We start from the raw sequence: 12,653 nt of genomic DNA on the forward strand, positions 1-12,653 counted from the left end.
TGCAGGAAAAAGTCACACAAGATCAAGAAGCACAGAGAACTCCAGTAAAAAGAAACTCAAAAAAATCTACACCAAGACACATCATAATTAAAATGCCAAAGCTAATAGATAAAGAGAAAATATTAAAAGCTGGTAGAGAAAAAAAGGCTATCACCTACAAAGGAGCCCCCATAAGGATGACATCAGCTTCTCAACAGAAACACTTAGGCCAAAGGGAATGGCAAGACAAATTCAAAGTAATGCAGAATAAGAGCCTACAACCAAGACTTCTTTATCCAGCAAAGCTATTGTTTAAAATTCAAGGAGAAATAAAAAGCTTCCAAAAAAAAAAATTCAAGAAATTCATTACAACCAAACCAATGCTGCAAGAAATGTTAAGAGGCCTCTTATAAACAGAACAAAGGGTGAAAAGAACATAGTAAAAGAGGAATATAACTTTAAGGAATAAAATGGCAATAAACAACTACATATCAATAACCTTAAATGTAAATGGATTAAATACTCCAATCAAAAGACATAGGATAGCTGAATGGATAAGAAAACAGGACCCCGTACATATGCTGTCTACAGGAGACGCACCTCAAAACAAAAGATACACATAGACTGAAAGTAAAAGGATGGAAAACAATATTTCATGCAAACAAACATGAAAAAAAGTTGGGGTAGCAATACAATACCTGACAAAATAGATTTTAAAACAAAGACTATAGTAAGGGATAAAGAAGATCAATACATAGTGATAAAGGGAGCAATCCAACAGGAAGAAATAACCATTATAAATATCTATGCACCTAATATAGAAGCACCTAAATATATAAAGCAGATTTTGATGGACATAAAGGGAGAGATCAACAGCAATACTATAATAGTAGGGGATTTCAATACCCCACTAACATCAATGGATAGATCCTCAAGAAAAAAGTTAGCCTGACCTGTGGTGGCACAGTGGATAAAGCGTCGACCTGGAAATGCTGAGGTCGCTGGTTCGAAACCCTGGGCTTGCCTGGTCAAGGCACATGTGGGAGTTGATGCTTCTAGCTCCTACCCCCTTCTCTCTCTCTGTCTCTTTCTCCTCTCTCTCCCTCTCTGTCTCTCTCTCCTCTCTAAAAATGAATAAATAAAATAAAATAAATTAAAAACCATGCTAGAAAATTAGGCTTTAAAAAAAAAAAAAAAAAAGTTAAAGAAACAACAGAATTAATGGATACACTAGATCAACTGGATTTAATAGATATCTTCAGAACCTTCCACCCTAAAGCAGAAAAATATACATTCTTTTCAAGTGCTCACGGTACATTTTCTAGGATAGACCACATATTAAGGCATAAAACGAGTCTCAACAAATTTAAGAAGATTGGAACCATATCAAGCATCTTCTCTGACCACAATGGCATAAAACTAGAAATCAGCTACAATAGGAAAACTGAAAAATACTCAAACACTTGGAAACTAAACAGCATGTTATTAAACAATGAATGGGTCAATGAGATCAAGGAAGAAATAAAAAATTTCCTTGAAACAAATGAAAATGAGCATACAACAACTCAAAATCTGTGGGACACAGCAAAAGCAGTCCTGAGAGGGAAGTTCATAGCATTACAGGCATGCCTTAAGAAGCTAGAAAAAGCACAAATAAACAACATAATCCTGCAACTAAAAGAACTAGAAAAAGAAGAGCAAGTAAAGCCTAGAGGAAGTAGAAGGAAGAAAATAAGAAAGATCAGAGCAGAAATAAATGACATAGAGACTAAAAAAACAATACAGAGGATCAATGAAATGAAGAGCTGGCTCTTTGAAAAAGTAAACAAGATTGATGAACCCTTAGCCAGACTCACCAAAAAAAAAAAAAAGAGAATGGACTCAAATAAAATTAGAAATGAGGGTGGAGAAGTAACAACGGACACAGTAGAAATGCAAAGGATTGTAAATAAGTACTATAAAGAACTGTATACCAAAAAATTAGACAACCTAGGTGAAATGGACAAATTCCTTGAAAAATGTAATCTTTCAAAAATCAATCTGGAAGAATCAGAAAACCTAAATAGACCTATTACAACAAATGAGATAGAAACAGTTACCATAAAACTCCCAACAGACAAAACCCCTGGGCCAGATTGCTTCACAGGCAAATTCTACCAAACATTCAATGAAGAACTAACTCCTATCCTTCTCAAGCTATTTCAAAAAATTCAAGAGGAGGGAAAACTCCAAGCTCTTTTTATGAGGCGAGCATAATTTTGATTCTAAAACCAGGCAAAAAGAACTCAAACCAGGCCAATATCCCTGATGAATTTAGATGCTAAAATTCTCAACAAAATATTAGCAAGCCGGATCCAGCAATACATGAAAAAAATCATACACCATGATCAAGTGGGATTTATTTTGAGGAGGCAAGGCTAGTACAATAATCGCAAATCAATCAATGTGATTCATCACATAAGCAAAAGGAAGGACAAAAACCACATGATAATATCAACAGATGCAGAAAAAGCATTCGATAAAATCCAGCACTCATTTATGATCAAAACTCTCAGCAAAGTGAAAATACACAGAACATACCTCAACATGATAAAGGCCATCTATGACAGGCCCACAGCCAACATCATACTCAATGGACTAAAGTTAAAAGCAATCCCCTTAAGATCAGGACCAAGGCAGGGGTGCCCCTTTCACCACTCTTATTCAATATAGTTCTGGAAGTCCTAGCCACAGCAATCAGACAAGAAGAAGAAATAAAAGGCATCCAAATTGGAAAAGAAGTAAAACTATCATTATTTGCTGATGATATGATACTGTACCTAGAAAACCCTAAAGTCGCAGTCAAAAAACTACTGGACCTGATAAATGAATACAGCAAGGTGGCAGGATATAAAATTAATACTCAGAAACCTGAGGCATTTTTATACACCAATACTGATCTGTCTGAAAGAGAAATTAAGAAAACAATCCCCTTCACTATTGAAACAAAAATAAATAAATAAAATGCCTAGCAGTAAATTTAACCAAGGAGGTTAAAGACTTGTACTCAGAAAACTACAAAACATTGATAAAATAAATCAAGGAAGATACAAAAAGTGGAAGCATATACCGTGTTCATGGCTAGGAAGAATAAACATCATTAAAATGTCCATATTACCCAAAGCAAATTTATAAATTCAGTGCAATTCCTATTAATATACCAAGGACATACTTCAAAGATATAGAACAAATATTCTAAAAATTTATACGGAACCAAAAAAGAACACAAATAGCCTCAGCAATCTTGAAAAAGAAGAATAAAGTGGGTGGTATCACACTTCCAGACATCAAGTTATACTACAAGGCCATTGTACTCAAAACAGCTTGGTCCTGGCATAAGAACAGGCATATAAATCAATGGAACAGAACAGAGAACCCAGAAATAAACCCACACCTTTATGAACAATTGATATTTGACAAGGGAGATGACAGCATACAATGGAGTAAAGACAGTCTTTTTAACAAATGGTGTTGGGAAAATTGGTCAGCTACCTGCCAAAAAATGAAACAAATCACCAACTCACACCTTTCACAAAAATAAACTCAAAATGGATAAAGAACTTAAATGTAACTCAAGAAACCATAAGCATCCTAGAGGAAAACATAGGCAATAAGCTCTCTGACATCACTCACAGCAATATATTTGCTGATTATCTCCACATGCAAGGGAAATAAAGGACAGGATAAACAAATGGGACTATATCAAACTAAAAAGCTTTTGCACAGCTAAAGACAATATGAACAAAATAAAAAGGCAAACCACACAATGGAAGAACATATTCGACAATACGTCTGATAAGGGGTTAATAACCGAAATTTATAAAGAACTTATAAAACTCAACACCAGGAAGATAAACAGTCCAATCAAAAACTGGGCAAAAGAAATGAACAGACACTTCTCCAAAGAGGACATACAGATGGCCAATAGGTATATGAAAAAATGCTCAACATCACTAATCATTAGAGAAATGCAAATTAAAACCACAATGAGATATCACCTCCCACCAGTCAGAATGGCGCTCATCAACAAAATAGCAGAGTTAAGTGCTGGTGAGGATGTGGAGAAAAGGGAACCCTCCTGCACTGCTGGTGGGAATGCAGACTGGTGCAGTCACTGTGGAAAAGAGTATGAAGATTCCTCAAAAAATTAAAAATCAAACCACCTTTTGACCCAGCCATCACAATTTTAGGAATATATCCCAAGAACACCACATCAACGATTCAAAAGGAGAAATGCACCCCCATATTTATGGCAGCATTGTTTACAATAGCCAGCATTGTTTACAATAGCCAAGATCTGGAAACAGCCCAAGTGTCCGTCAGTGGACAAGTGGATTAAAAAGCAGTGATACATATACACAATGGAATACTATGGGGCCATGAAAAAGAAGGAAATACTATTTTTTGCAACAACATGGATGGAACTGGAAACTATTATGTTAAGTAAAAGAAGCCAGGCAGAGAAAGAAAAATATCATATGACCTCACTCATATGAGGAATCCGATGAACAATATGAACTGAGGAGCAGAATAGAGACAGAGGCAGGATCAAAGGATCCAAAAGGAAAGCAGACAGAGGGAAAGGGGATGACAGGGTGACAGGATGGGAAGAGAGCAGAAAAGCAAATCCTAGAGGCAAGGGGGGAGATCGTTATGGAGAGGGGGACAGGGAGAATGTACTGGGGAACATGGAGGACACAATAAATTAATTTTTAAAAAGAAACTAAAAAAAAAAAAATAAACAAAAGATAAAATTGAACAATTATAACAATATACTGTAATAAAAGTTATGTGAATGTGCTGCTCTCTCTCTCTCCCTGAAAATATTTTATTGTACTGAACTCACCCTTCTTCCTGTGACATCACAATGACTACATGAGGAAATGAAGTGAGGTACTCCGAAGAGCATGCATTTTAAAACATGAGTTGATTGTCCTCATCAGTTAACTTAGTAAGAGCTACTTCACAAAATGGGGCACTTATCGGAAGCAACCAACAAATGCTTCCCTCCCTCTCCCTCTAAAATCAATTTAAAAAAAAGACATGAGTTGATCACTTCTGAGATTTTACATTTAGTATTTCTAACCACCATTGACCACAGGAAACTGAAACAGCTGATAAAGGGGTACTACTGTATCTAAGTATATCAACGTACCAGTTGGGGTTCAGAAACAAGTCTTGAATACACATTCAGGAATGTGTACTGGCAAGAATGAAATAGTCTATTCCTTAAGGGACTTGAGTGAGCCGGTTCCCAAAGCTCAGACATCGTCAATTAGAGTCCAAAGGGGATATAGGACTCTTAACAATACAGAATCTCAGTCCTTAGAACATGAACACAAGGGCAAAAGTAGGCCAGGAATTCAAAGTTGGGCAAGGACTTGTTACATTTCTCCAGCTTCAGATAAAGACTCCTCCTACAGATAAGATCAGGGTTAAGCATACACATTGGATAAAGTTCAGGGACAAAGCAGTGGATCTAGCAGTGAAGAAATGAGGGTTACAAAGGGTGATACTCCAGTAGGACCTGACAAGGATGCTAACATGGTTGCTTTGTGACAAAAAGGTTCCTAGTTGCTCTGGTAACCCCAATACATGTTGTATAAATAGAATTTTTAAAAAATATTTTATTTATTAATTTTACACCGAGAGGAGCTGGGGGGGGGGGTAGTGAAGTTATTGCTTCACTCTTAGCTGTTCATTGGTTGCTTGCATTATGCGTCTTGACCAGGCAAGCCCAGGGTTTCGAACAGGCAACCTCAGCTTTCCAGGTCGACGCTTTATCCACTGCACCACCACAGGGCATAAAAGTTTTATTAATAGTATCCCATCAATGATTATAATGTTACATTTTGCTGGGCTTGAGAGATTTCTTATCATTAAGATGTTTATGGAAGAAAGTTTGAATTTGCTGCCATGCATCTACATGTGCCCTTGAATGAGCCTTTGGCTCACCTCCATAGAATACTCCTACACGCACTACTGCATGCACAGAGGCTCTGGAAGGAGGAAAATAAGGTGGGTCAATACAATGACCAGTTCCTGGGTAGTAGATTATCTGGGGTCTGTCTTTCCCATGTGCCTGTAACCGTTCAGAGGCTATATGAGCATAGAATTCACTATTCCAGCTACGATCATTCAGGCCAACAATAAACAGGAAGGGCCCCTGGGCCCTTTCTAATGGAATAATACTTTGGCGGTAGGGTTCCTCCAGTGGATTGTTCCAAATATTCATGACATCCAAAAGGCCCGACTCAGTGGTTGTTTGTTTCCTTGGGTCATTGCCAAGATCAGGAATAATCATATCCTTGTAATGCAGAGGAGCTATCGTGTTGGCCACACAGGTATTGATAAGTACAGTGGCTGAGATTCTCTTCAATAAAGAGGCCATTGAGAGACACAGGTCACCTCCTTTGGAGAAGCCAAGAAGCCCAACACCAGGGCCTTTCACCTGATAATGAGAAAGAGGGAGAATAAGCCTAGAACTCATAAATAGAGGATATAAACAGTGATTTTATATTCTCTAGGTATTTTTCTCAAGTATATTTGCTTTCCTTCCTTATGAAACAATCTACAAAGTTCAATTGTGTCTTATAATAGGAAAATCAATTGATTTCTTAGTACACAGGTCCTCCACTAATATTTATGGGGTCTGGGTTAAGAATACACAGACCCATACACCCTATACCTAAATATTTAAAGGTTATAAATCAAATGAACAAACTGTTAAATATATTACTTTCTTCTACCTTGACAAATATGCTTTCACAAGAATTTATAAGACTCAAACATAAAATCTTGGAACTCCTTGGAGTTCTGCACTGGAACATGGCATAGGGGAGAGCCAGGCCCTGGCCCCAATCTCTGATCCCTGAGTTTCTCCTTCTCTTCCATCCCTGGCTCCATCATGCACCTGGAGGGGCTTCTCACACTCATGTGGGTACCCCAATCAATATGTTAAGGCCGAGGTGTATTAACATTGAAGGACCCTGAGAAGAGGCATAGGGCCTGGACGCAGGATCAGTATTGTACAGCAGAGAATTCTGGGGCTCTAGATCCCAAAGGCATGGTGAGGTAGGGCCACATGGGTTCCAGGTGGACACATTTTCTTGGTCCATTGAACTTCTGACCCTGTGGGCAAAGATACAGCCAAAAGAAGGCCAGAGTGTGGCCATCTAAAATAAAGGATCCAAGGAAGAAGCCCCTTTTGCCTGGGTATGAGGGCAACACTGCTAGTATTGATATATACTGGGCTCTTCTTTTCCCTGGGGGCCTATCTCCCCTAAATAAACCAATCATCACAGTTCAAGATCATCTAGGTTTCAGCAGCTATACTAAAAGACTAGTCCAGTAATATTAACAGTTAAACCAGTCTACAGACCTTGCAAAACATCTAGTTCCTTAACATGAGAATGATTGGGTCTCTAAGTTTGGACAATGGTACAGAGTATGTACTCATTTATTATCAGTACCAAAATGTTTTACAGGCAGTCCCCAGGTTATGAATGAGATAGGTTTCTGAAGGTTTGAAAATGTTTAAGTATCTATATGCACAGAAAGGTAAAAATAAATACCATGTTAAGCTCATGTCAAAGTTGCATTTAATAGGCAAATGTACCTATTCCAACTTACATACAAATTCAACTTAAAAACAAATCAACAGAACCTATTTCATTCATAACCTGGGGGCTTCTGTATTTAATTTTTTCCACTCTCAGATAAGAACTTTCTCTACAAAACCCTAATACCATTATCACACTTGAATAATGATTCCTTAATAACATAAAATACAGAATCCCCATTCAAATGTCAGCAATTGTCTCAAAACTGTCTCTTTCTACTCAAATTTCTTATCTACACACTCACATTAATCTTACAAATGAAAAAAACTGACTCTCAGGGAGGGCGATTGCCTTATCCAGGATCACAGGCCACTTGGTAGTAGATTTAAACCAAAACTAAAGGTTAGTAACTTTTTAGTCTAGCTCTTCTAATTATGGTCAAGAACAAAAGGGAACAAAATAGTCAATTTTTAAGGGATTAGAGACAGATGGGTGAAATAGAAATAATAGTCATTTTAATAACACTTTTGAAGGAGCCTTTGTGTCTCATGGCACACCTGCTGTCCCCAGTGTCCTGGTAGGGCTTTTGGACCCAGCCCTGTGTCTGTCTGCTCTGACTCTCCTCTACATTCAGGAGAGCACCAGAACCCACCTTTGGATGCTGCAGCATAAAGTCCACGGCTTCTTCAAAGTACTCCAGGTGCATATCAGTCAGCTCTTCAGGGAGGTCTTCAAATCTGAAATAAGCCAGAGCAAGCACAGCAAAACCATGTCCGGCCAGGAGGCTGGCCCTGTATTCACAAAGGCCACCACTACTTCCAAACAGATCGATGATCCCAGGGAAGGGCCCTGCACCTGGACAGGACCACAGATCATAAGGAGCTTTAGACTCCAAGAGACATTCTTCGGTTTCAGATTTTGGTAGTCACGAAAGACAGGTTTTTGAAGCAAGGAAGTTGAGGGTGTGGGGGCTATTGGAAGAACCGTGTTTATTTTAATTTTTATTTTTTAAAATAACCTGTGGGGGAAAGGGAGAGGAGACAAATGCCTTATTTTCTCCAGAATTTTCCAGATATTTTCACAGAACCACTATAATATTAATATAAATACAGCTGACCCTTGAAAAACAGGTGAGTTAGGGATGCCAACGACTCTGAAGTAAAAAAAAAAATCGCAGTATAATTTTTGGCTATAGTTGTCCCTAGTTATCTGTGGGGAATTGATTCTAGGACCCCTCCAATTATCTAAATCCACAGATGCTCAGGTCACGTGTATAAAATGGCATAGAACAATGCATACAGTCAGCCTGCGCATCTGTGGATTTCCAGGCAGGGGTCAAAAATACTGTTTTTGTTCCATGGTTAAATGAACCCGCAGATGTGTAACCTGGGGATATGGAAGGCTGACTGCATATTTATTGGGGGGAAAACCCCACTTATAAGTGGACTCGTGCAGTTCAAGTCTATATTGTTCAAGGGAAAACTGTAAATGACATTAGAAATCACATATAATGAGATGCACATTTTCTACCAAATTGTCTTTCTTGTTTTCCTTTTTTAAAAAAATTTTGAGCAAACCCCGGCTGAGTTGCTTGGTTAGAGCATCATCCTAACATGCCAAAGTTACAGGCTGGATCCCTGGTCAGGGCACATAAGGAACAACCAAGAAATGCATAGATAAGTGCAACAGAAAATCAATGTTTCTCTCTCTCAAATCAATAAATAAAAAAATATTTTTAAAAAATCCACCTGACTTTGATGGCACAGTGGATAGAGCATCGACCTAAGACACTGAGGTCTCAGGTTCAAAACCCCGAGGTCGTCTAATTGAGTACAGGCTCATCCAGCTTGAGTGTGGGGTAGTTGACTTGAGTGTATAATCATAGACATGACCCCATGTTGCTGGTTTGAGCCCAAAGGTAACTGGCTTGAGCCCAAGGTCACTGGCTTGAGCCCAAGGTCGCTGGTAGACACCCCTTCTCCCCCCACCCTCAAGGTATGTATGAGAAGCAATCAATGAACAATTAAAGTGATGCAACTACAAGTTGATACTTATCTTTCTGCCTCCCTATCTCTCTCTAAAAATAAATCTTTGAGAATGCTTTGAAAGCTATAAAGCACTCTCTCTATATAGGGGAGTATTAGAACATACATCCCAACACCTTACACCCTCTGCTCTTAAAGAATGCCATCCCTAAATGTGCCATGTTCTCTTGGGCCCCTGAAAATGGTATACACTATTCTGCTTCCGTCTATACCTTTTTGATGTGGTTGACTGATCACTCCTCACATCTGAGTTTAGATTTTCCATGCTGGAACACTTCCCTAGAACCTTTCACACCCTCCCTTCCCAAAGCTAAGTTCAATTAGATAGTCATTCATATGTTCCCAAGAGTACTCTGGTCCTGCACTTCCCTGCCTTGGCACTCACCACACTAATTATAGGTGTAAGTAGATGCCTGTGCTGAGGCAGATTTAATGGCCCCAACTTCTGAAGGTCCCCGCAAAACACCAACTTTACACTTTTTTCTAATGTAAGGGGCCCAATATTTTCTTCTGCACCCGGGGCTTCAACCAATCTTTTTTTTTTCTTTCTTTTTTTTTTTTTCATGTTTTCATTTTTCTGAAGCTGGAAACGGGGAGAGACAGTCAGACAGACTCCCGCATGCGCCCGACCGGGATCCACCCGGCACACCCACCAGGGGCGATGCTCTGCCCACCAGGGGGCGATGCTCTGCCCATCCTGGGCGTCGCCATATTGCGACCAGAGCCACTCTAGCGCCTGAGGCAGAGGCCACAGAGCCATCCCCAGCGCCCGGGCCATCTCTGCTCCAATGGAGCCTTGGCTGCGGGAGGGGAAGAGAGAGACAGAGAGGAAAGCACGGCGGAGGGGTGGAGAAGCAAATGGGCGCTTCTCCTGTGTGCCCTGGCCAGGAATCGAACCCGGGTCCTCCGCACGCTAATTCAACCAATCTTAATCCGCCTCTGTGCCTGTGATGTCTATTAGGCTGTAAGCACAGAAAAGCCATGTCTGACTTTGCTAGCCACTGCATCTCAATATGTACCACAGTCCTTAACACATATTTATTAAATGATCGAACCCTTCCACAGTATTTACAAAACTTTTGAGACAAAAATAAGAAAAGTTTTAAGTGTGCCACCTAGATGACACTGAAATAGTTAACACTTAAGATTGACTTTACTGGAATATCAGATACCATGATTGGATGGTGATTTTTTTTTTTTATTAATGGAAGTGTTTAGGAGATTCTTATTAAATTAGTCCGTATGGTTTATTGAGCTTCTATTATATCCCTGTGCAAACCTCTAGGAATATTTACTGATGTGTAAGACCCAGTTACAGCCCCTGGAGTTGAATGGATAGTCACTAAGGCTGTAAATTGTTAGAGCTGTGAGAATAAAACAGGGCCTCTTGTTTTGGAGAATAATCACAGAATTCCATTTAGGGGTTCTGTAAGCTGTGGCAACTCTAGCACTTCTCACTTGACCTTAGCCAAAAGGCTGAGAGACCATCCAGCATTTCTCTACAGTAAGGGTTTCAGTCAGGAATTTGACTGGAAGGGGTGGGTCAGGAGTCTTGTTTTCAGGCCCTTGTTACCTTCCAAGCACCTTGTTTAACTTAGACTAGGGTTTCTCAACCTTAGCACTAGAGACATTTTCAGCAAGATTTTTGTTGAGGGGCTGTCCTGTGCATTGTGGAAGTTTAGCAGCATCACTGGCCCCCTACCCACTATATGACAATAATACCATCCCCTCCATTGTGACAGCCAAAAATGTTTCCAGATATTGCCAGATGGAGCGGAGGGAAATCACCCCAGGTTGAAAACCCCTGGCAGACTGTTTATAAAATAGTGGAGGAGGTCCATCAGGGTTTTGTTTATTTTTTTTGTTTGTTTTGGATTATGGGGAACTGGCTCTATCTGTGGGTTTTAGCCTCTTGGAAGTTTGATGTAAAAGGAGGCAAAAATCACTCTCAGGTACCTGCAGAACTCATTGCTTAATATCGCGGTGGCTGGCACAGTATCTCAATAAATATATGTTATATGCACTTTTTATCATACAGCTAAGGGAGAGACAGAGACTCCAGGAAGTGCCATGAAACTTGAAGGGAAATTTCCACTCAGAATCCACGGTAGATTCTGGAGCTCCGGGGTCGGTTTAGGGAAGTTCCACATAACTTAGTAGTTCCCAGCCCAGGCAAGAGTTTGCGCTGGGTCTCGGACTCCACTCTAATGTCCAGAATAGCTGCAGAAGCAACTCGCTCACCTGGTGGCAGGAAGAGCGTGGCTCGCACCCGCCCTGTGCGCACCGGCTCCCGCCGCACCCCGGGGGCAAGGAAGTGACGCTGGTGCACCGCCTGGCACAGCAGCCGCCCGCCCTCGCCCTCGTGACCGTCGAGCACCTGCAGCTCCACGACAAAGGGCGTCTGCACGTCCCGCTTCAGCAGCCGCCCTAAGGGCTTCTCGGGCTCCAGGGCCCAGAGGAACCCCATGGGCTCAATCCCCACGTAGCTGCCGCCCAGCGCGGGCGCGCGCTCCAGGTCCAGTTCGCCACCGGCGTCGGCGCGGTAGCGCGCGTGGGCACGAAAGAGCGCGCCCTTTTCGTCGCGCAGGGACGAGCGCAGCGTGACCGGCTGTTCCGGGGCGAGACCGCGTACGACGATGCGCACGGGCTCGTCCCAGCAGCAGTGGCCCGCGGGCTCCAGCATGAAGGTCGCAGCCATCTCGATCTCGGAGAAAATGAGCGGCTGGGCTCTGCAGGGTAGGAGGCGGGGCCTGACGTCCGTTCACCTCCCAAGAGGATCAGTTGCTATTGGAACCTTTGCACTCCCTACTGCCACTGGGCAGAAATGTTGACAGTAAACTGCTGTGCGAGGCATTCTAGAATTCGAGTTAGTTCATTAGCGTCTGAACGGAAGAAAGTGTCTGCTAAAAATTAATTACTAATCCTGCAGTCAGTCCAATGAGGTGAGTGTCGAAATAGAGGTACAAAGACCGTTGAGAGCTACAGGATTGGGAAAGATATTGACAGTTCCAAGAATGTGGAGTTTTAA

At 41.0% G+C, this 12,653-nt stretch overlaps 1 protein-coding gene across 2 annotated transcripts; it reads right to left on the reverse strand.

Annotated features, from left to right (window-relative positions):
* Positions 1-5,667: 5,667 nt before the first annotated feature.
* LOC136335937 (acyl-coenzyme A thioesterase 6-like) lies at positions 5,668-12,428 on the reverse strand. 2 transcript variants are annotated; one of them, XM_066277179.1, is made up of 3 exons: positions 11,867-12,428; positions 8,233-8,435; positions 5,668-6,469 (listed from the first exon to the last, which is right to left on the reverse strand). In XM_066277179.1, the coding sequence occupies exons 1-3, from the start codon at positions 12,321-12,323 to the stop codon at positions 5,864-5,866; spliced, it is 1,266 nt and encodes a 421-aa protein (XP_066133276.1). In that variant the 5' UTR covers positions 12,324-12,428; the 3' UTR covers positions 5,668-5,863. The 2 variants fall into 2 exon arrangements, with proteins under 2 accessions (XP_066133276.1, XP_066133277.1); XM_066277180.1 differs by having other exon boundaries at positions 8,233-8,317; positions 11,867-12,000.
* Positions 12,429-12,653: the final 225 nt, after the last annotated feature.

Source organism: Saccopteryx bilineata, chromosome 4 (genome assembly GCF_036850765.1).
Source record: "Saccopteryx bilineata isolate mSacBil1 chromosome 4, mSacBil1_pri_phased_curated, whole genome shotgun sequence".
Taxonomy (NCBI): Eukaryota; Metazoa; Chordata; class Mammalia; order Chiroptera; family Emballonuridae; genus Saccopteryx; species Saccopteryx bilineata.